At 37.3% G+C, this 24735-nt stretch overlaps 1 protein-coding gene across 2 annotated transcripts in view; it reads right to left on the reverse strand.

Moving 5' to 3' along the window:
* The window catches only part of LOC108709590 (CUB and sushi domain-containing protein 2), a 599445-nt gene extending 575203 nt beyond the window's left edge, over positions 1-24242 (reverse strand). For both annotated transcript variants that reach the window (XM_018249580.2, XM_041584029.1), the window contains exon 1: positions 23702-24242. In XM_018249580.2, coding sequence (XP_018105069.2) covers positions 23702-23864 — 163 coding nt within the window. In that variant the 5' untranslated portion in view covers positions 23865-24242. The remainder of the gene's footprint in view (positions 1-23701) is intronic.
* Positions 24243-24735: the final 493 nt, after the last annotated feature.

The raw sequence follows: 24735 nt of genomic DNA on the forward strand, positions 1-24735 counted from the left end.
GCAGCCGACAGAAATTTTCGAAAAATGTCTGGACTCTCCACACACGGTCCGCAAATCGTACGAATCCTCGATTCATACGATTGGATCTTTGCATCTATGGCCAGCTTAAGGACTAGTTGCAAAAAGACATAGAAGACTAATTCTATAAAAGGCAAGTTATGTCCAACAGAAAAATCACTCATGCACACAGATGGCTAGGTCACCTTTTTATATTTTAAAAGCAATGTGTCAACACAGGAAAGTTTTACAGGACTTGGACCTGATTTTTTATTTCTAGTAGGAAACTGGCAAGTAATGATAAATTAATCTGTCCTGTTTTGCCGAAACGTTTGCAAAACTGCCAACAGTGAAACAGTAAAAAATATGCACAATGCAGTCAATAGACGACAACATATTTTTACCCTGAATTTGACACATTTTTCTCAATCCAAATGCATTAAAATCAATGGACATTTTTTATTATGGCAACTTTTTTTGTCCTGGCAACAATTTTGTCTTGGTGACTTTTTTTTGTTGCAGCAAATTTTTGTAGCAGCTTCATGAACAATTTCTTATATGGTGAAATGCAGCATTTCACCACAAACCCATGCCTGGTGAAAACATTTGCTTATCACTATTGGCAAGTTTTCAGGGCTCTTTAAAACATGCTTTTCAATATTATGTTCCACTTTACATCCTTGCTTACTAAATATTTCTTTACAATTCGATTTAATAACTTCTTCTGCAGTGTAATTTGCCAGCGTTTAACATTCTGTTTCTTGCACTGTTTTAGTTTTGCCTTCTTTTCTTTCTTTCTTCTCTAGCTTACTACAGTACATACTTTATAAATAGTGATGGGTGAATACATTTGCCTGGCACGAATTAACGGCGAATTTCCGCATTTTGCCACGGGCGAACAAATTTGCGAATCTCCGGTGAAAGTTCATCAGTGCAAATTCACCATCGTCAATTTCCTATTTTCACGATTTTTTCGAATTTTCGAATTGCTCCCTTTTTCTTTGAAAACTTTAGAACTACTTGATTTTTCCATGAAAACATTTGAATTGCTCAATTTTTAAGTGAACACATTCAAATTGCTCAATTTTAGTGAAAACATTTGATTTGCTCTATTTTTTAGTGAATTGCTTGATTTTAGCGAAAACTTTCGAATTGCTTGATTTTTTTTACTGAAAACTTTGGAATTGCTTGATTTTTTCGTGAAAACGTTCGAACTGCTTGATTTTTTTAGTGAAAACATTCGAATTTCACGATTTTTTCTTGAACTATCCAATTTTTTGCCATTTCATGAATTTTGTGGGAAATTCACAAATTTTTTGGTGAAGCGAAATGGGAGAAATTCGCCCATCACTATTTATAAATCAAATATGACTTAGCTAGGACACTACAAGTCCTTGCTTACTTAAGCACAAGTGATGAGCCAGTGTAATGGCCATTCCCTTCTCCTGTCCAATGTGGCTTCTGTATTGTCAGATAGTTCTTAAAGCTGCCCAATAAAAGCTACAGGCTTCCCTGATCGATATCTGTCCGAAAGTTGGCCAGATGTCAATCGAGCAGGGCTAGAAATCCCGTCGGATTGCGGCCACATCTGTTCGTTGATGTGGTATTGTGATCTGACTGGCTGTATGCCATACATTATGATCCAATCGTTGGGCCCTAAGGCCCACGATCAGATCAGCCCAATATCGCCCACCATATTGGCATATTGGATTGAGATCCACTCATTTGGCAATGAGCGGATCTCTATGTATATGCCCACCTTAAGCCTTGTTTCTCCATTTGTCCTTGCTGCATCCTAGGAGGACTGAATCAATGAAGTACTACAGCAAAAACACATGGGGCCCTAAATCTGTATCAGTAAATACCAATTTCAGCTCAGTCCTCCAGTCCAGGTATGTTTTTCTTCTCCTACTGGATTTCTAGACTGTCCCTCTCAGTATCATTATAGACAGTTCAGGGAAAGTACTGTAAAAATACTGCATTTGAGTACCGGTATACTGAAATAAAAATAAAAGCGAAGCTGCCAAGTACAATTTAAATACTTAGCATATTTGTGTCTAGGGTGAAATCTGGCCCTCTGGAGAACACAAGAATGCATTGGTCCATCGATAATCACAGAAAAGAAACAATTGCAAATGTTTGATAAGTAAATATGCAGAAGGCTTCCTGCACAAGTAAAAAACATATATTTTTTATTTGTACATAAAGTGACAAAGCAAACCAAGACATTTTGTATGCATTTTAACCTTTTTTAGCAGGTATGTCTCACCATGCATAATAATTATCAAAAAACTGCTTACACAAATGATGTTGTTGATGCTTGCATCTAATTTGTCATTAATGCCTCTATTTAATATAATAAAGTAATCTGAGTGCATTTGCTTGCGTCAGTCTGCCGCTAAATACGTCAGAAAAAAAAAAAAAAGACGAGCTGTAATAACTGAGGCAAAAATAGATAAATAACATAAAGGAAATTTACTGCGAGTGACAAAATATTCTAGCTGAATAATACTGTCCAGGTGCACTTTAACAAGGGCAAAATGAGTAGTGAAGTGGTAACTAGCTGAATGATGAGATTGACTAAGTGGCACTTCACTGTCTATGTAACCTCCTTTGGTCCAACATAAAGTACAATTAGTTTATTTCCATTGTGAGAATGGCTCCTCTCCATAATAAACGCATCAACACACTTGAGGAATCAGGGACACAAAGTTTAGACCACGGCACTATAAAGACCATTAAGATTTTAAACCGAAATGGTTGTGTCATGAACAAGGCAGCGTAGTAAATCCAGTTCCCCCCATTCAATTACTATTCCGATACATGCCCTGTGTGAATTCTCTGCATTCATGGTGTTGCTAGGCAGTGTTGCCAAGCAGAAGTATGTTATGAAGGCCGATCTGCAGTTGTGTTAGAAGGCTCGCTGTGGGGGGAGGGCAAGGGGCTCAGACAAAACTTCCTTTTTCTAGAAGTCATACAGTGTTCCTGCAAAACAGCAGGTGAATTAGAATTCTAACTATAGGGTCACTGCTGGAAGTCAGATAAGACAGCATTGTAGCATTTCAGACAACACCATGAAAGAATGCTCTTTGATCTTTTACACTTTGGGAGAGTATGGCCCAACTCTGCAGTAAATGGCCTTTTCATGTCAAAATAATGGTGAGATGTCTTAGAAAACATAATGAACTGCACTTTGGCCTCCAGTCAAACAAAGTCCTTTGACCATTAGTAGGCCTGTTTAGCCATATGTGTTTAAAGGACAACTAAAGCTTAAATAAAGAAGTAGCTAGAAATGTTGTACATTATGTTTTGGGCTTCTGTACCAGCCCAAGGCAACCACAGCCCTTAAAGGAATAGTTCAGTGTGAAAATAAAAACTGTGTAAATAGATAGGCTGTGCAAAATAAAGAATGTTTCTAATATAGTTAGTTCGCCAAAAATGTAATGTATAAAGGCTGGAGTGAACAGATGTCTAATAAAACAGCCAGAATCAAACTTCCTGCTTTTCAGCTCTATAACTCTGAGTTAGTCAGCGACTTGAAGGGGGGCCACATGGTACATTTCTGTTCAGTGAGTTTGCAATTGATCCTCAGCATTCAGCTCAGATTCAAAAGCAACAGATATGACCCATGTGGCCCCCCCTCAAGTCTCTGATTGGTTACTGCCTGGTAGCCAGGGTAACCATTCAGTATAAACCAAGAGAGCTGAAAATCAGGAAGTAGTGATCAGACTGACATGTTATACATCAAATCACTCCAGCCTTTATACATTACATTTTTGGCTAACTAACTATATTAGAAACATTTTTAATTGTGCACAGCCTATCTATTTACCCAGTTTTTATTTTTACACTGAACAATTCCTTTAACAGTAAAGATATGTGCCTCCAAAGATGCCCAGTAGCTCCCCATCTTCTTTTCTGTTGATCTACTGCATATGCTCTGTGCTGCGGTCACTTACCGAGCTTATATAGTAATTAATACAGATAATTACTACATGGTAGCACAGAAACCAGTGAAACTAGCATCAGAATGTAATTCTATTTGGAAACTATATGGAATTGTGCAGGGTGCCTTTTGACACAGGAATCTTAAATGAAGTAGTTTCCATGCAAATTGCCCACTGTGCTTACAGTTATAATTAAGCCCTCATGTGTAGATTTCGTCTTTTATCAAATACCCTTTTTAGTTAGCTGCAGAATGGTCAATGCTTTGACTTAAACCACTGCATTTAGTAGTAAATAAAGTCCCCCAATTACAAATACAATGCAAATCCATTCCTTTAAAACACAGAAATAGTGATGGGTAGTGATGGGCGAATTTGCGCCGTTTCGCTTCGCCGAAAAATTCGCGAATTTTGCGCGAAATTCGCGAAACGGCGCCAGTGTCTCGTTTTTGACGCCGGCGCCCGTTTTTTTCGACGTCGGCGCCCGTTTTTGGCCGGTGAATTTTTGCCGCGAATTTTCACGGGCGTTTCGCGAATTTATTCGCTGGCGTCGAAACGCGCAAATTCGCCGCGAATTCGCGCCTGGCGAATAAATTCGCCCATCACTAGTGATGGGTGAATAAATTCACCAGGTGCAAATTTCCACGTTTCACTGATGTCAAAAGATTTTGGACACACATCAGAAAAGTTGCTCACATCAAAACTGCTGCATGTCAACATTATTCGGACGCCCATTGACTTTAACACCGGCGTCAGAATCGACGCGGGCGTCAAAATTCACTTTCTGCAAATCTTTTGCCATTTCACTAATTTTGCAAGATATTTGTAAATTTTTCTGCGAAACGTGACAAATTCGTCTACAATCACTACACAAAAACAAATGCAGAAATCACCAGCGCTAGATCTAACCCACAAGGTGCTAACTAACTGCTAGAACTAGCCACATACCAGCACATAGTCCACATAGTCCATAGATTAGCATATACAAAAAGGGATGCTGAATCTTCCAAAAGATATTGGCCATAGAAGTGCAAGTCCAAGAAGAGTCTTGACAAAAAATGTGCTGCTTTCAGATTTTAAGGGTCTGCTTTCTGTTTGTCGGAACATCTTGGATTTGGCCAAAAACACAAAAAAAAGGTGCTGGGATTCAGGTACATTTCAAGCAAAATCCTGGATCTGGCATATTCCTCTTCAGCCATTATTTACACACACAAACTTTTAAAGAACTTTCCTATTTTTAAATATTTGTGTTCCTCTTAGTTCATAGAAACAACATAGAAATACTGAAGCTCTGCATAACTGTACCTAATAGTGTTTCTTTGAGTGGTGGACCACATGTATTGTACACAATCCACATACTGTAAAGGATAATGCTTGCAGAAAATGAGGTTTTACAGCTAGTGACTGAAAAGGATTTAATATCTTAACTGATTCTATGGGGCAAAATTACTAAAGGGTGAATTTTCGCCTGCAAAGGCTTTGCCACACTTCTCACCAATCTTTAATTCGCTACCACTACGCTAATTCACTAAAATGCAAAGTTGTGTCTAGGCAGCAGAATGCTGGCAAACTTTTGCTAGTGTAAATTCATCAGCACAAGCATTTTATAGCAAACTTTCGCTAACATTCGTTTAATCGTAGGAAAACTTTACTACTCTTACACTTAAGTCAATTTGAATAGGGCAGGTACATATAGGTCATATATATGTCTTTATTATAGATGTTGGTGCAAATGCTTGAAGTGGCCACTTATTATTACAACTGTCCAAGGAAGCAAAATAAAGACAAAAGAGATCCTCTAATACCCTAGACATGAGCCCACCCTAAAACAAATGTATCATGCCCCTCAAATGGTTAAAAAAAGTTAAAAACAAAAATTTTTAACAATTACAACTTTTAAAGACAATCCCACTTGTTTTTTTTTTTAATTTTTATGACTTTTAGGCATACCGAATATGATGTCACTGACATAAGATTGAGGAGGATGTGGCTTCATCTTATCAGTTCGCCAGGTCTAAGCAGGCGAAGGAAACTCTTGCAAAGTGGGTAACATAATGTAAAATTCGCACTCTAGTGAATTTGCGGAGTAACAAGTATTTGCCTTAGCAAAAATTTGCCCGGCGAAAGGGTGAAAATTTGTTAGCGATTTAATTTTGTTAGCAATTTGTCTTCTACGTCTGTTAGTAAATTGCCGATGTCCCTACAAATAAGATTTCTGGTGAATTTCAATTCATAAAAAATAAAAAGGATTCATTTAGACTTTTGGCATCTTGGCTGTATATACAAACATACCATATTCCCTACTCCCTACTGATATGAAGAGTTTGAAGTGCGTGTCTTGGAGTGTGTGCCATATAAGCAAGAAAAGAAACTGTTTCATCCACAAATATCTTCGTATTTAGTCTGTTCTTGTTTCAAGTAGTTCGTTTTATCATAGGATTCAAGCAAATGCCACAATGCATTGCAAAAGCAACATCTTCCAGTTTCATACTGAAGCTCCCATGCAATCATATATTAAAATAAAAATCAATTGATTTGTGTATAGTAGGTGTGAGAACCCAGAGATTTTCACCTCTAATTTCCTCTCTTATCGGTCACTATCTGAGCCCTGTAGCTGGATACAAATGCTTTTTCAATAAAGTACATTAACTAAGAATCTGCTACAAATACTGCTGTTGGACAGAGCTGCTAATGACCCAATATATTAACAAGCCTTTTGAATAAGCAAGGATTGTTTTCCAGTAACTGTGAGTCAGTGGTGTTTAATAATATATGGAAAAAATCTGGAAATGCCTGATAATGAAACTTTCAGGCTTATATAATAACAAGTGCTTTAATGTAGGTTAAATGTCTTAATTGTAGGTTAGATATACCTCTAGATTTCAGTACAATTAGCTCCCACATAATTACCTCATTGTGAAAAGGGAGCATAATTTGGAGCCCTGAGCTGTCTTTCTGAAGCTGAGTCAGTTAAGGCTTTCCTCCCCCTTTGCTTTTAGGAAAACCCGATTTGCAAGTTTCAACTTCTACCTAAATTAACTCCATTTGCCAATAAACATGTAACTGAGTGCATGATATAGGGAGTCATAAAACTGATGCAGTCTTGCACAATTGTTGCCATTCATTTACTTGCATCCAAAAATGTTCCTTGCACTTGTATTATGTGATTTAGAGCCCCATTGTGCCTGTCCAGTCTGTATGGATAAATCCCAAACAAGTGCTGCAGTTGATGAAGGAAACTCTTGGAGGTGGCGGTAGCACCAGGGTTCCCACTGCAGCCAGCAAAAATTGGTGGCAATTTCAGCAGATATGCATCAAAGCACACTTGTGCACATTTTGACATGTTGGATGCAGATTATGCCAAGTAGGGATGTAGCGAACCGCCGAGTATGTGTTCGCAAACGCCGTTCGCGAACACCGGCAAAAAATGCGAACAGTTCGCGAACTGTTCGCGAACTTCGAACATCCGAAAATCGTTCGATTCGAACGATCGAAGGATTTTAATCGTTCGATCGAACGATTTTCGTTCGAATCGAACGAAAATCGTTCGATTTTAGCGATCGAATGGTCGAATGGTCGAACGATTTTGACGCGAACGCCTATTGGCGAACGTCGCGCGACGTTCGCGAACTTTCGGGCGGACGCGAACAGTCGAAGTTCGCGCGAACTAGTTCGCGGCGAACAGTTCGCTACATCCCTAATGCCAAGTAAAATTCCCTCTTGTACAGTACATGCAACTACCCAAAAGTATGCCTAGTTATCTGGGTTTATGGGAGATCCACTAATAAATAGAAACAAAAATGGTTCATTGTGCTAAGTACAGAGCACTTGTTTTTGCCCCATTCATTGTTTGTGGTGGTCTTTAAAGATTCCCCCGCATGACCCTTAGTTACACATGATTCTAGAGGTGAAAGAAGGAGCATCTGTGAGTGCAAGCCCTGTATTTACAAGCTGTTTAACGCCATTGTTGGCTCTCTTTGCTTGCAAGCTTGTTGCATGCTGTCTAATGCACCGGATATATACTAACAAAAGTGAAACCGACACAACAAATGATCTCTCAGGTCTCCTAACCGGCAGTGTAACATGTTCTGTAAAATCTTTTAAGCTGCCGGATCATATTCCATAATTACACCCTTTAGCTGCAACTTTACCATTTAGTCTCTTCTTAAAGCAGTTTTATTGATTGAATCTAGTCATTACTTGCCTTGCTTACAAAGCATCTCTGGCTGTGCTAAGCATTGGCTCCAAACTTTCATTTCAGGTAATAAATATAATAATGAAACATCTCTTACATAAGGACATTAATGATTTCTGGCTACTAAAAAACTGTAAAATGTACAAAATAAAAGAAGAAAATAGCATATGATCATTATATGAAATGAGAAAGTTCTGACTTAGTAAGGAAGCCCTGGTAAAATAACCACTTTCATATGAATGTATTAGGTAATCAGTGATAAATGTATTTTTTGTGATATCCAACTAACAGGCCTTCAGCATACTAGAACTTCCAGCATCAACCATCATCCAGAGAGAGATCAATATTCAATTTGAAACATTGATTAGCTATATGAAACACAATTGGGATGACCACTATGTTTCCTGTAAAAGAAAATAACTAATTTGAGCAACCACAGAGTTCAAGGATGTGTATATAAACTTAAGAGCCTACTACAACACCATAAAAGATGTAAGCTGTTGCTGAAGCCTGGAGTTAGTATCTGCACTTCTGCAGGGGTCATACTAACTATCTCTTACATGCATACAAGAAAAGAAAGACTCCAGTTATTTTCCACTCCCACACAATGCATTTCAAGGCCCACCTCAAGGCCCACTGTATTCAGTGTATTCAGGTCTGGACCTTGACCAGGTCTGATCTTTTACCCTCAAGTGCTGAAACTGGGGCAGGGTGCAAAATGCAAAAAAATATGGCAGCTTGTTCCTGATCACCTAAAATGAGCTGTTGGCTGTTTTGAGACATGAATTCATCAAACAAGAAGAACAAACAAGATCCCCATCATCTAGACACCAAAAATATTTTCAAATGGTTATCCTAAAGTACATCCACAAACAAACAAATCTACAATTTTTAAATCTTTAACAATCATTCCATTTACAATAAACAAATGATGATGTCAGACTATACCAACATTATTATTATTTTTACAAAATTTTAAGATCCCTATCCTCACCTACCTCATGGGTATATGGGAATATTCCTATGCAATGAACTTCTGATCTAACAGGACTAACTTAACAGGTTAGTAATTTGGGCTGTGGATCTAGAGCACCAATTGTACTGGTGCTCTAGATCCAGTAAAAAAAGTTGGAGAACAACATACAGTAAGTATGGACTATGTTTATGTCTATGTCTAGCCCCTATGTGGACTGACAGCCAGTACACATGTTTTTTATGCAACTAAAGCTTGACTTCAAGCCAGGAATTTAAAAAGAAGCACTTGCTTTAAGGCCACCTGGAGCAACATCCAAGAGATCAGAGAGCAATAAGTTGCTCATGAACGACTGGTTGGGGATCACTGATCTAGAGGCTTACCTTTTACCTCTTGGAAGGTGAACTGAGTTAACTTCTTTTATTTGATTTTATCTTTTCATCATTCCATAGGTTCTACTATAAACAACTAACCCAGTGTCTTCTACGGCCCTGGGTCTTTTGGAAAAGCAGCACTTGAGATACAGTATAATCTGAATATGAAAACTCAGAATGGGTGGTTTTAGTCTGAACTAGTGATGGGTGAATTTATTCGCCAGGCGCGAATTCCCGCGATTTGCGGGCGGCGAATAAATTTATGAAAATTTGCCAGTGAAAATTTGCCAGCGTCCAAAAAAATTGACACCGGACGTCCAAAAAACGGACGATGGCACAGGCACCATTTTGTGAATTTTTTGCCATTTCACTGGAAATTTTTCACCGAATCGAAACGCCCCAAATTCGCCCATCACTAGTCTGAACTACATAACACTGAGCCTTTGGTATCAGTGTCTGTGATATTTTCTGTTTTCCACACTAATGAATTTCAGTTTGAATGTGTAACTTCTAAGTAAGAGACATCCACCTAACCCTTCTCCTCTCAAGCCCATACTTATAATAGATTGTGTTCACTGAACAATTTGTAGCTGAAATAAAGTTATCAGGCAGACAGCACTGCAACATCTGTGGAATACTGTAATCAGTGAGTGGGATAAGTTAATTTTAATGTAAAGCAGCATTTCTAATCACAAAATTACCTTGAAGAGGGACCAAGTACAATGGAATGATGCTAAATATGTATGCATAGTACTTTTAAAACAGAAAATGGGTCCTGTGATGTTTAGGGCTCTTACACACGGCCGTTCCGACCTGCGCTCCCCTGCGTTCCATTTTTTGGTGTTCAGCCGCAGGGGAGCGCAGGAATAGACGCAAGTCATTATTTGAAATGGGGCTGTACTCACTCAGGCGCGTGTAGGCGCCGAACGCAGGAAAAATGCAGCATGTTGTGTCTGAACCTGCGTTCGGCGCCTACACGCGCCTGAGTGAGTACAGCCCCATTTCAAATAATGACTTGCGTCTATTCCTGCGCTCCCCTGCGGCTGAACGCCAAAAAACGGAACGCAGGGGAGCGCAGGTCGGAGCGCTCATGTGTAAGAGCCCTTAGGGTGGGTCTCCACAATCCATTTTAAATTAGAAAATCCTTTATCCTAATGCCTAATGAGTAAAAGGGAGCACATAATTAACTCTAAACCAATAGTTGGCTCATAAAGATGTCATATATATTTAATCTGGGTCTTCAGTGAGAAAAAAAGTCAAGATTCACTATTGTATTTAATTATTTGTAAAAAGTTGTTTTGTATCCACTTTGTACAACAATGCCATAAAATTAAACATGAATGCAAGAGCAAAATAACAAAAGCAATAAAAGAGACTTACAAGAATTAGGACTACAAAGACTACAAAATAATGAAGTTTAAGTATTTCAATCAGCAACGTGAAAGAGAAAGTAATTCTCAAAAATCTCCCTTCGTCTCAAAACATTTAGTTCCAACAAAAAAGAAACAGTTTCACAAACTACCACATATAATTAAGAAAATTCAGAATGTTCAAAGATAAAGATTACACGGCATTAAACATTTGGTGAGCTCTCTTGTTATAATTATACGTTCAGAGAATTACACAAATTCAGTCATTTCAAGAATTTTAACAAAATTTTTCATGCCTTAGAATGTGCAGTGTATTCATTAATGCCTAACTCTTAATAGTCAAGATGTCGTGTAACTGGTATTTTCATGGTAGATTCCCTCTTTGAATGGGACAGAAAATAACATTGATATAATGGACATTATCCAGCCAATGATAGTTAAAAGACAGGGCAGCCAACATGATCATTGGGTAATTTTTTGTTGTATCAAGGCTGCTAGTTCTCAGAAATGAGAGGCAACAAATAGATAATAGTAAGGAGCAAACTACATTCTTACAAAATGTTAACAATTTCAATCAATATCATACAGTTTCTTAAAGTGAACATGACATGCCTAAATCATGTGTTGATTTGGTGCCTGGAAATCCCAGCATTTTCTCTATTACTGGAGAAACACCCCTGCAATATTGATCCCAGTGGTTTAGCTTTCCAGATGCTGACTGACAAGTTCCATTGCTTGCACTTATCTTTTGTCAATCAAGAATAGATGCACCAGTCACCTGAGTGGGACTGATCTGTGTCAGGCTATTTGCTTGTTTATATATGCAGGTTAAATATTTGCTTCACATAAAAAAGCTTTGAATTACTTATACAGGTATGGGATCCGTTATCCGAAAACCCATTATCCAGAAAGTTCTGAATTATGAAAATCCTGTCTCCAAAAGACTCCATAATAATCAAATAATCCAAATTTTTCAAAATGATTTCCTTTTTCTCTGTAATAATAAAACAGTTCCTTGTACTTGGTCCCAACGAAGATATAATTAATCCTTCTTGGAAGAAAAACCAGCAAATTGGGTTTATTTCATTTTTAATTGATTTCCTAGTAGCCTTAAGGTATGAAGATTCAAATTATGGAAAGATCCGTTATCCAGAAACCTCAGGTCCCAAGCATTCTGGTTAACAGGTCCCATACCCGTATACCTATGAAATACATGAATTGGGCTAGGGTAACTGAAAAGCAAAACTTCTAGTACTAATAATATGACTATATAGTAGTAAAATAGCTATTTAGTTGATGGCAATCAGTTTTTGGCCATTTTGCCGTGAATGTATACTGCAAATCAAGGCTGTCCAAACAGAGGGCCTATGGCGTTCAGACTACTCCATGACCTGCCTGAATGTAGGGTTGTCACCTGGATGGTACTTTACCAGCCTGGCCAGTAAAAATGATGCCTAATGACAACATTATTAATAGGAAAAAAAATAAAGATGTAGGAAGGTCAGTATTTTTTTATAGAAAAAATGACAACCCTACCTAAATGACCTAATGATTTCATTATAATCCGGTCCCTAATCATATTGTATTGTGAATCGTTGCCCCAATACATTGAAGAATTTGTGGTTATGCTGTAGATAATCTTACACAGCAGTTTTCATCATAGATCATAGAGTTTTGGTACATGACCAGGGTAATTTTGACAGACCAACCTGTGATACTCACTGATGCTTTTATTTACCTGTGTAAATAAAAGGGGGAATCTGTCCTGTTTCGCTTTGCCGAAATGTTTGCAAAACAGCAAAAGATTCACGAAACGCATTGAAGTCAATGGGGGTCAAAATAATTTTGATGTAAGCAACAATTTTGACGTGAGCGACAATTTTTATACGCGTAACTATTTTGTCCAAAGACAATGGGCGTCCGAATAATTTTGACACGCAACAATTTTTCTGCTCACGCCAATTTTTTTTCTGTCTAAGCGAAATTTTCGCCGCAGTTTCGCAAATTAACTAGTTTCAGGAAACGCAGAAATTTTTGGCAAATCAATACCTGGCGAAAAATGGCCAAATTTCTTGAGGACTAAAGACATATTCTATGTAGTAGCTCAGCACATATAAATAGGAACTACCTTGCACCTTCCATTGAGTCCATAATATTTAAGTATTTGGGGGGGTAGGCAAATGGATTTTATATATATATATATATATATATAAATAAATATATATTTAATTTTTCCTTCAATCATACAGCACCTGTAGAAATAATTGAAGCAGCTGAATTACATTTTAATAGCGTTGCCCTTTGATAAGTGCTTGTACTGATATGAAGCCTTAGTGATGCAGCTTCTAGGAAACACATCCCTTTACAATATTTGCTTATTTTAAAAAGGCTGTCAAATCAATTTGATCTTCAATTGTTAACCCTCGGTGTTGTAAGGAAGAAATTGTAGTCAGAGCACAGATAGGTTTAAATATTAAGGAGAAGGAAACAGGAAACAACTGCAATTAAAGACAGATACTGTTTAATCTACTATTTATCATACGTGGCATTGCCATTTAATTCTCCTGACCTCTTCCATGATTTCAGTATGTGTTTTCTGATTGAATAAATAGCTAGTTAAAGTGTACATGAAAGATTACAAGACTTTCACTGTCTGACTTTAAAGTCTACATGACTTTGATTAAAAAGGGTGTTTTACACTGTTAGAAGACAAAAGGAAGATTTTGATCATTTTGTTGTTTCTATACAGTAAAAAATCAGTGTTTTAAATAAGCTTACCAATACAGCAGCACCAACAAGTATGTATAGAGGTAAATATGAGGAGAAACAACATTCTGTGCACACAGTATGCTATCAGTAGTGATGGGCACTAGGCACGGATTTGCGGCAAAATTCCATGTTTTCTGCAAAACCACTGCGTGCAATGAAAAAACAACCATGGACTCTAATGTATGTTGTAAAAAAAGCAGCACAAAAAAGGCATGCAAACAAAAACCTCCCATTGACTTCAGTCCATTTTGTGCGTAAAGAAATTACACCAATTGACATGAATGTGTTATATACATTTTTACAGTTGGCAAAGCAAAATGGGACAGGTTTGCTCATCACTAGCTATCAGGGCCAGTTTTAGTCAGTCCTCAGCTGTTCTTGAAATGCAGCCTACAGTTTTACTGAATATTGGCAGTTGTAAAACCAAAGCAGCTGAAGAGCCACAGTTTCGGAAGTAAAAGCATGTGGGATAACATGTATAGCTAACATGAGACAGAACCATCGAGTTATAGGTTTTGCCAAACCTGTGACCCAAACAGGGGTCCATTTATCCAAGCCTTATTATTTATGAGACCTAAGATACTTCCTTCCTTACTTGGATCCCTTAGTTACAGCTCTGTATGCCTTCATATCTTATTGTTCATTAAGGAAAATAAATTGAAATTTACTAAGTTATTTCATTCCCCCAAAGGTTTCACGTTTTACTGTAAACAGTAAATTGCTAGGCTATGATGGATGGTCTAATTCTGTCTTACATTTATGGGTCAATTATGGTCATATCACACTGTACTTACATCAAAAGGCAAACCTTAAAAATGCCAACTATGCATGAAAACTCCACACTACCTTAGAAACGGCTGTATTTGACTCTCCTTTATAAGTCTGTGCATCTGTCTCGATCGCTGCAAGATCTACGTCCTCTGGTGACAGAGTCATGCCTTATTAGCTAAGCTTAGCCATTCACATGCGGCACAACATATCAGTAAAAAGAACAGGCTGTTCTGGCTGCAGTGCCAGAGCAAGGGGCTATTCATCAAAGCTTATTTGTCACACATTATGCTATACTATGGAGTATTGTACAGGAAGAAACTTTGATAAACAATCTTCATAGAATAAAATAGGATTTTTAAAATCCCTTTTAAGGCAAATAAAACCATTTAATGAACAGAGCTTCAAATCTTTAGAGAAATAAACAGACTTCCAGCTTCTTGGAAGATCACAAGATCAAGAGCAGAGTAAATATGAGACTGTTACTGTCATAGTTTGTTTTCTCTTTACAAAATCTCATCTTTCCAATCCATTGTTAGATCAGCGGACTTGCTTATTAAAAGATAAATACAAGTGCTGGCATTAGTGATGGGTGAATTTATTCACCAGGCATGAGTACGCGGCGAATTTCCTCCTTTCACCACCCACAAATGTTTTTGCGAAACAACACAAAAAATTTGGTGGTGAAAAATTTGTAGCGACATTAAAAAAATTGCCGCACGACAAAATTGTCACGCACATAAACACTGTTGCGCGTCAAAATTATTCAGACACCCATATTTTACTGATATGCATTTGGACAAAATAGTCACTTGTATAAAAATTGTTGCACGCGTCCATATTGTCGCGCGTCAAAATTATTTTGGCTTCCATTGACTTCAATGCGTTTCACAAATTTTTTCGTGGTTTCATGATTCCCCATCACTAGTTGGCATCCTAAGAGGTACAGAATTGGTGGCCCATACTTGTGGTACCTATCCCCAATGCAGAATAAATACACACTGTACCCTTGGGCCAATCCAAGGAGTCTCTTTATTTAAACAGAACGTCAGAGCTTTGTGTACATGCTCACAAAAATTCCTAAATGTTTCTGCAAACCTTTGCCACTGAAACTGCATTGTGTCTACTAAGATTTTAAAAGGCAGAAAACAATATTAGTGAAAGAATTGAGTCATGGTGTACTGACTCCATGAATGATAATTTTATTCTATTTATCGCCAGCCTTACGGTAATAACAGGAGAACCACCAAACATTGAACCGCAAGGATCTAAAAAAGAACTTCAAAGGTCTGAAAACCACTAGGCTACTAGCTTTAAGATCTAAAGGCCACCTACCACCAAGAAGTTTAAATAATGGTCTTCCATATTATTTTATCTAAGGTACAGTATGCACATTTCTAGTATAATTACTGCACATTACCTCCCCGCACAAATAAAATTGCTCCAGTGGCCTCAATACCCAAATAAAAAATATGTGTTTTAAATTCATATTTATGTGTCTATCGGTCAGGCATCCCATCCTGTTGTCTCTATTCTAACACAACTACCACAAACTGGTGGTAGACAACTAAAGTGCTATATGATAAAATGAGGAAGACAGCAGGTTTGGCATCTCTTTTCAGCACAGTTGTATACCAGGAATGGTGTAAATATGTGGGATTTGTGTGATGTTCCTGATGGCACCCTGGTTTATGTCTAGAAATAAAAGGATTTGCCCAAACTCAGTCTAAATGACCAGTAAAGTTTGATTGTTTTGATTGTTTAATTGAACATATCATATATATTTCTGGTAGGAAGGTTAATATTTTGCCCCATCAAATCTCTCATTTCCGAAGGTTAATTGAATTTTAACGATGTAGAAAATCTTAATTTTGCTTCTAACAACAAATACATATAACAATCATTCAAAGCATAATCCACTACTTACTCGCAATGACAAATGATTAATAAGCAACATGTGTACAGACCAAGGTGTAAAATACTAGATATGCTCAAGAAGATAGAAGGCGGCTTTGTAAAATATTAGAGGACACTGATTAAAAAAATAAAGGTGCCTTAATATTTTTGCTTTCTTTAATGATATTAAAATCCAGCCAAAACAATTCAATTATTAAGCAGACAATATATCTCCCAAAGTTACATTTTGGAAATTGTCAGGGGTGTGACATATTCACCATTCAATTTTATTTTACTGTGATGTCCACTGGGATAATTTGCAACTGGGCTTCATTTTATTTTTTGTTTTCTTTCTGAATTATTGAGTATTTTTGGTCAGCTGAAATTTCAGCAGCTATTGGTTGCTTGGGCCCATGTTATCCTAGCAACAAGACAGGGGTTTGAATTAGAGGCTGACAAGTGAATATCAGAGGGTCTGGAAAGAAAATACTGTATGCCATATAAAGTAATAGACAATTTTTTATTTCAATGGAAACATGGCTTCTAACAAGGTCATAGAGATCAAGGTCCCTAGATTCCTGTCAGATCCCTGCCTTATTAAGCACACAGAGAGCGGATACAAATGATGAGCCTATTACTAATTTTAATGATAAAATATAAATGAGATCTGTCCAAAATGATTAGCATCCTATGAGCAGTCATGAATCCACTTTCATCTATACTGCTGTGCTCAAAGTCAAATAATCTTTCTTTTAATAAACAAGAGCCATTCATATCCTGTAAATGATATCCTTATAATGGTGCTTAGTGATAACATCGGTTATAATTAGTGCTTAATGATTTAATTTCTGCCACATGACTCACTGAAACTTCTGGATAATCATAAATAATGTACCCCTTGTTGTAAAATATGAGGACATGGCCTGTATAAAAGTACTCAACTTTTATATGGTCATGGAACCCTTATAATCTCCTTGTATATTTTACAATAGGGGGTACATTTTTTACTATATAGTAGAGTTTGTTCAGTCTTATGTTCTCTGTAACTGGGACACTGACATGTTAAGCAAGTTCTCAGAAATCAGAAGCTCCATATTCCCAAAGTTAGATGTGATCCTAAATTTGGACTTTAACATGAGCTTAATTTGTTCACATGCACCAAAAACTACAAACTCTCAATATTGCCCAGAAACTCCCTGTACTTTCGTGCATCTTAGAGAATGCAGGTTCAGTAATCCAATAATTGTGGGATATCATGCAATACATGTTTTCTATGGAGTATACATTAAATATTTGCCTTATAATCTTTCCTCTTTTACAGAAAAGTGAGATGTTCCTTAATTATGTATTAATTCTTCATTAATACATAATATACACTGTATACAAACATTGTTTTCCTTAAAAATACATAATGTGGAGGTACTATGTGACTACTTGTCACATAGTACACTGAGCATTTTCCTGAATAATAAATGAGGTCAGATAAAGTAGGTTTTCCAGTAGCTAGGAACAGTCCAGACTGTGTGAAAAACTATTTCTTCTCTGCTGTCACATTCTATATTTCAATTCAATAGACAGAAGTCATTAAAGTAACAATAGCACACTAACTCAATGAATGCTAGGGTGATATCTAACATTTCATTCAATATGTTTTAATTCTTTGTCAATTTACTAAATATCAACTGGTCCTCATGCTGGTGGAGAATTAGTTAATTGCTCTACAATACATGCAGAGATCACTTTACCGATGTCTACGCACCATTAACCAGCCAAGGCCTGCCATTAGATCATTGGAGGAAATGTCTTTTCCTGTTTTTGTTTTTACATACCAAAGACTGGCTTTGGTCATAAAGCTGAAAACCATTGCAAATAACTGACAATGGAATCATTGTCACCGCAATCCTGTCACTGAATTTGCAAAATAAACATAATATTATATACAGAATTTCTCCGAATAAATCTCTAAAGCTTACATTTTAAAGTGACCATCAGACCATCTATAAGCTTCCACATAATAAATGGGCATAAATGCCATTAGGAATGGAAGAACAAAAATTGGCTGACAACTCTTTGGATTTATTTAGCAAAGCTGTTTACATGCAGTATGCTACCATGCAATAAACCAGAGCAACCAATCAGGGATTGGATTCATTATTTTACTTGCAATAGAGTGCTCAATGCGAACTGATGATTCATTTATTCACATACAAGATACACATCCACAAAAGACTGGCGTACATTCGAAAGCCATATAAAGAGGAAAATTGTAAATAAGATTTGAAGATGGTAGTTATCTCTTCATTGACATCAGGCCCAAAGAAATGTTGTGGTCCAATCAGAATTATGGAAGGTCCAACTGACTACACCAAAAGTCCTACCTTTGTTTGTATTCATAGACCAATAAAAGATGGGATGATGGTAGTTGACAAACGAAGATTAAAATTCCAAGATAAGGGATAAAATGGCTCAGCGAAATATGCTTTCTCACATGCCACCTTCTCTTTCCAAACAGATAATCACAAAATTGAATGCATCTTTGTAATTGAAGCCATCATTAGGATAAACCTTTAGTCATGAGTAAAGGCCAGTGGCATAACTAGCGCTTGTCGTGCCTCACCACCAAAAATCTTCGTTGGGTGCTACTTGATGAGGCATATGTACAAAATATTATTTTAAAGATGTTCCAGAGGGAGAATTTAAGTGCTGCAGACTGCACAATCCTGGCCACCCTGTTCCCCCGGGCCCCTACACTGACCACAGGGTCTGCTTCCTCTATTGTTACATGGCTGGAAAAGGCTGACCCCTTATGAAATGTTAATAATAGGAATGACTAGTCAAATTCAATAAAATGGGATGCTCTGCTCACCTTGGAATGGACTGTTATTATTTTAAATATACGTATACATTTTATATATATATTGATATATTGAATGTTCTCTTATGTAATAGCTTTAACAATTCTTTGCTTTGAACCTTTGATCAGTGACATTTCTTCACCTTTTAAGCTTGTAGCCAAATCATTTAAAATGTAAAAGCAGTTTGGGATGGGGGACAGTATTTTATGTACTTTATTAAATAAAAAATAAAACTCAAAGACAGGTTATTAAGCAATGAATTCACTAAATTGGTTTACAGTTACCAGCAATGCTTTAGGGGAAAAGACTGTTTGTTTTACAGATCTGAAAAAAAATGTAGTGAAATATTGAACTGAGTGCTGTAGTGTAAGATGTACAGTAAATAATACAGAGTAATTCCCAATGTCCCAGATCTTTACTGTGTGCTGTGGTTTTGTGTTATAACATAGACCAAGGGATGTTGCTTTTATGACCTGTCACTTGGATGTAATTTACTAATTTATAGTGACTGTGGTAGATCACTGAAAAATGGACAGCTCTTACCCCAGTTTGGCTACTCGTCGAAATTACCACATATAACAAGGATGCTTTCTTGAAACTTTAGACTTCTGGAATTGTAACTCTTTCATCTGCTTATCTATTAAAATCAGGCAACTCATTATTACTTATACATTCTTAGAACACAGCTTACTGAGTAAGAGGTACGTTGGCTTCAAATGGAAAGAAATGGTCATCCGGTTTGGTCATTTCCAGCTACACCATCTGTCTTACATTTCTTGCATTGGGCTAATGACAGTTAACTATTTGGAGTGACCATCAGGTGACTCATTGTGTCATTCCATTAGAATGTATTTGGCCTCTATGGAGTAAAAATCTACTTTCTTAATTCCAGCTTTACAGACAGGGCAGGGAGAAGTAACTAGTATTAATCATGCACATTGATTAGTGCCCTTTATTCATTCAGCCCAGTAGTTCATCCCTTTCATAACCTGCTTTGTAAGAGTTCTCTGTAATGCAAAAATGAGGAATGAAGAATTTGTAGAGCAACAGTGATGGGGAGAGAAGGATGTAAGGGTTGAGCTTACAGCTGTTGATATGCTTATATTTATTATAAAGGTAAGAAACAAACCTTATTATTCAATATAAAATCTGTCTTAAACGTATTTATCTTAGATTAAACAGAAAATGTAGCTATTATAAAAACAATTCAACTCAATTTGATGTGTCACAAATAAGCTGTGTTCCTCAACCCAACCTTATTTTCCATCAGCAAGTAGCACACCGATGCTATGAGTCACTGACAGATATCACCAAATTCAGCTGGCTGATTCTATGATAACTCAGCAATATGCAATGCACTATTGACACAAAACAATGCTTGGTTGGGTTTTTGAGGAAGCATACTAAAAAACATTTATATCGCAAAAAACATGAGAAATGACTTTGAATATATGTTAAAACCCTTTTTCCAGTACAATGTTTTCAGCCCTTCTATGCCTTTAACTGCATTTAATTACTTCTCTCATAACCTTTACAGCCAAGCAGCAAACCTTTATTACTTATCCAGCTCAGTCACCTATGAAACCCTAAAGGAACGAAATGTAACCATGTGAAAAAGCCAGCCTGATTATACTTCAGATAGGACCTGGTTGCAGCTTGATATAGTGAGTTCTTATTACTATTAGAAAAGGTTCAATTTATCTGCAGTCCAGCTCTAAAAGAGCACCTCAAAGATAATGTATAACATACAGGAGAGAGTGATGGTTTTTTAAAGTAGTGCATCATGATATCCATTGTACCATTCAAAAGTCAAGTGTAAAAAAAATGCACCTTAATATTCATATTGGAATTCAGCAAAAGGTGAAATGAGTAGGACTCCAAAATCATTGCAACTAATGCAGCAATCTCCCCACCCTAAAGGCACCATATTATTTTTTAAAGAATTATTATTCTAAAGAATTATTTTCAACGCTACTTTAGAAATACAGAGTGTATTAAAATGAACCTTATGCAAGAAACTGCTCATACCTTGTCTTGATTATTTCTCAAATAATCTCAATGGCAGAGCAACTGTACACTGTTTTATTGTCACATCAATCACGAGCTGATATAAATGTATCATGCTATTGTATGTATTTTTGTGTATTCCCTCACTCTATTGTCAACCAGACTGCATCAACACACATTCTATTCCTTTGCTTTCTTTGTAGTAATTGTAGTAATTAGAGATCATGTTCCCAAACATGAGGTTTGTGGCCCGCCAGGAACTGTAAAGAAGCCCTACAGTTTTTAACAAGATTACTGGGGAATCAGTGTAGTGCTGCCTCTGAAAATGGGTGATACATCTAAATGCTATGATGGGCTCTAGGAATCTCTTGGAATGATAGGATGAAATCAAACAGGCGGAAAAAAAACATATATTGTATGCTATATACACTCTAAATGACACAGTAAATGCAGCAACAGCATAAAAGACTGAAAATTTGTGAGTCACTTAACATCAGCATTATTCTCAGATAAGATCAACTCAATTACTTTTTTTTATTTGAATGTCTATCATCTATCTATTTATCTATCATCTATCTGTCTGTCTGTCTATCTCAGCAAACCAATTAAAATAATGAAGGTGATCATTAATGTAAACTTATTGCCTTCTTTTTGCAGATCTCTCTCTCTCTCTCTCTCTATATATATATATATATATATATATATATATATATATATATATATATATATCCATAATAATGTTCTCCTTTGGCTAATATGCAAAATACAAGGCAAGCCATTTACAATATATATATATATTCTTAGGAAATATCCACCAGACCCATAGTGTGGTTACATTGCAACTACATTTGAGTGAGATATGGAGCTATTGCTGGAAGCCCTTTATAATTAGTTAAGTTCCAGCTTAAGCTTGTTGCTGTGCATATGCTCATATCCAATATATATAGATAAATAGAAAGATAGATGATAGATAGATAGATGATAGATAGATAGATAGATAATAGATAGATAGATAGATAGATAGATAGATAGATAGATAGATAGATAGATAGATAGATCGTAGATAGATAGATAGATAGATAGATAGATAGATAGATAGATAGATAGATAGATAGATAGATCGTAGATAGATAGATAGATGATAGATAGATAGATAGATAGATAGATAGATAGAGGGGTGTAACTACAGAGGAAGCAGACCCTGCAGGGGGGCCTAGGAGGTATAGTGGCCCTCTGAGGCCTTCATTTATCTGCAATTTCAATAAATATTGGAAAGACAGGTCAACCTCTAGACATGAGAGGGGACATGGGGGACTGAAAAATAATTTGCTGAGGGCTCAGTGATATCTAGTTACGCCACTGGATAGATGATAGATAGATAGATAGATAGATAGATAGATAGATAGATGCCAAGGACCAAAAAAAAAATCTACAGCAACAAGAGTACAAGTAAGGGTCAAGCAAGATCATGTCCAGATAAAGACATGAAGTCTCCCAGAGGAAATCAATTTATATGGAAAAGTCAACTCCAGATTCTTAGTATGGTAAATCTTACAGCACTGCGTGCAAGAGACCAAATAGGGAAACTGTTGGGGGTCGCACAAGCAGCTGGCCATTTTCATTACCTTGGGACAAGTAGAGGAACAGAATGAGCACTACTGTATGCATGCAACATTGGGACTGGGGATTTGCTTGTCTTAGTGAGACTTCCCCAGCCTGATTATATGTCTGTGGTTCTGATAAGCAGCATTTCTATCCAAATGCACTGCTGGATCTGATTGGAATGTTAACCCCAATTTCTCTGGATATGTTATAAAACACAGAGCTGGAAGGCAGTGGAAAAGGAAGGTAGATGATATATTCCTGCAGCATATTGGAGACACAAGCCTTCATTGTGTTAAGACATCAATGGCCATACAACATCAGACAGCAGTCTCTTTGCAATGCCATCTCATTAATACTGCTAGGAGATTCCTACAGGTATAACACATGCACATAGAGACCACTTGCAGCAAATGTCCAAGTAACTTACTGCATCAGTATAGACGGTGCCTTTGGGTTGGTGATGCAAAACTGTTACTTCTGAGCAAGACATTCAGCTTTAGTTGTATATTTTATGATATCCCAGCCAGCTAGTATTCACCAAAAGGGCTTAAAATATAGCTAGGGTGAGTGCTGTTCAGAACCCATCTGCAGACTAGTTTCGCCCTTGTTAAGGTTCATCAGTGCAGAATGGGATTTTTGATCAGCAAAGCACACTAGGAATGTCAATTGAAAGGTGTGTTACAACAAACAGAAAAAAAGATATCAATGCAATGATAAAAATCTGTTTTGGGAGATTTGGGAGAATGCACAGAAGCCCTGCATAACGAGGTGTCCTCACACAAGCATCTCAGACAAGCTGCTGTGTAATTAGCAGCCTGCATGCATCTCCTATGATACAGTCTCTCCCCATCCTCAGGACTGCTGTGAGTGCTTCTCGGGAACACATTACATTACAAAAAGATGCAGGGATATCTGCCAACTTATGTGTAGAGCTTTACATGGACTCACCCGTTGCTGATGCAGCCAGCAGACTGAAGCTGATAAACGCAAGCCTGGTCCAACTTTGCATCTCCAGGAACCCTAAAACCCACCATGCCCCCCATATCCTCCTGACTGTGCAGCTGCACCCTGTCCTGTCCCCCTCCTTCAGCCATCCTGAGCTGGATTTCATGGCAGATTCTGTAGGGATCTCTGGAAAAAAGGAGGTCAGGTTATTTCTTGCAAAGAAAATCCCACTACATTGAACAGCTCTTGCTTCTGCAGCCGGAATAAACCAAGTGTCTCGCTGCACTGGGGAGATGAGATTTGTGATCCTTCTTCCCTTTCACAGGTCCAAACCTTCCAAATGACTGTCAGCTACCAATTGTTTCCTTTCTCTTATTATCCCGACGGCTCCTCTTGCATTTGCCCTTTGAATATTAACCACTGCTTGAGAACACGGTTTCTCTTTTCAGAGATTGAGCCACGAGAGGGAAAAGGATTTTTTCTCTCCCTTCCTCCCCTACATACAATGCTGCAAATTACATCTTGAATTTGTCTCCCCTCCCTCTTTCTTCTCCTCCTCCTCCTCTCATACAGGTCCCCACTCCTGGGGCAATTGGCACATATTTAGTAGAACACCCGAGTCATTGGATGTATATAGTCTGCCTTTTTATTTTCGTTTTTAATACAATGCCAGTTACTGCTTCATGGGCAGGAAAACTGAAAATCCCATCATACTTACCAAGATTTTCTTTTTCTGGACTGCACCACGGCACTGGGCAGCTAAAAGTATCCCCAATGCAATGATTATTGACAGGAAAATAGAAGATTCTATCTTAATTTCAGTGATCTATCTTTTCTTTGAATGCAACATGGGAGCACACAAGTTTTTGCTGCTCGCTGCCTTGTGTAGGAACAGGAAACAACCGTACATTTTAAATATTGTACCTGTCCTGTATTCATGGCATTGTGATGCTAGGAGCTACATTCAATGCAAATCTTAGAAGGGGACAGAATCAATTTCATGTGTTAAAGCAATATTAATGATACTGGAATAACCA

Source organism: Xenopus laevis, chromosome 2S, assembly GCF_017654675.1.
Source record: "Xenopus laevis strain J_2021 chromosome 2S, Xenopus_laevis_v10.1, whole genome shotgun sequence".
Lineage (NCBI taxonomy): Eukaryota > Metazoa > Chordata > Amphibia > Anura > Pipidae > Xenopus > Xenopus laevis.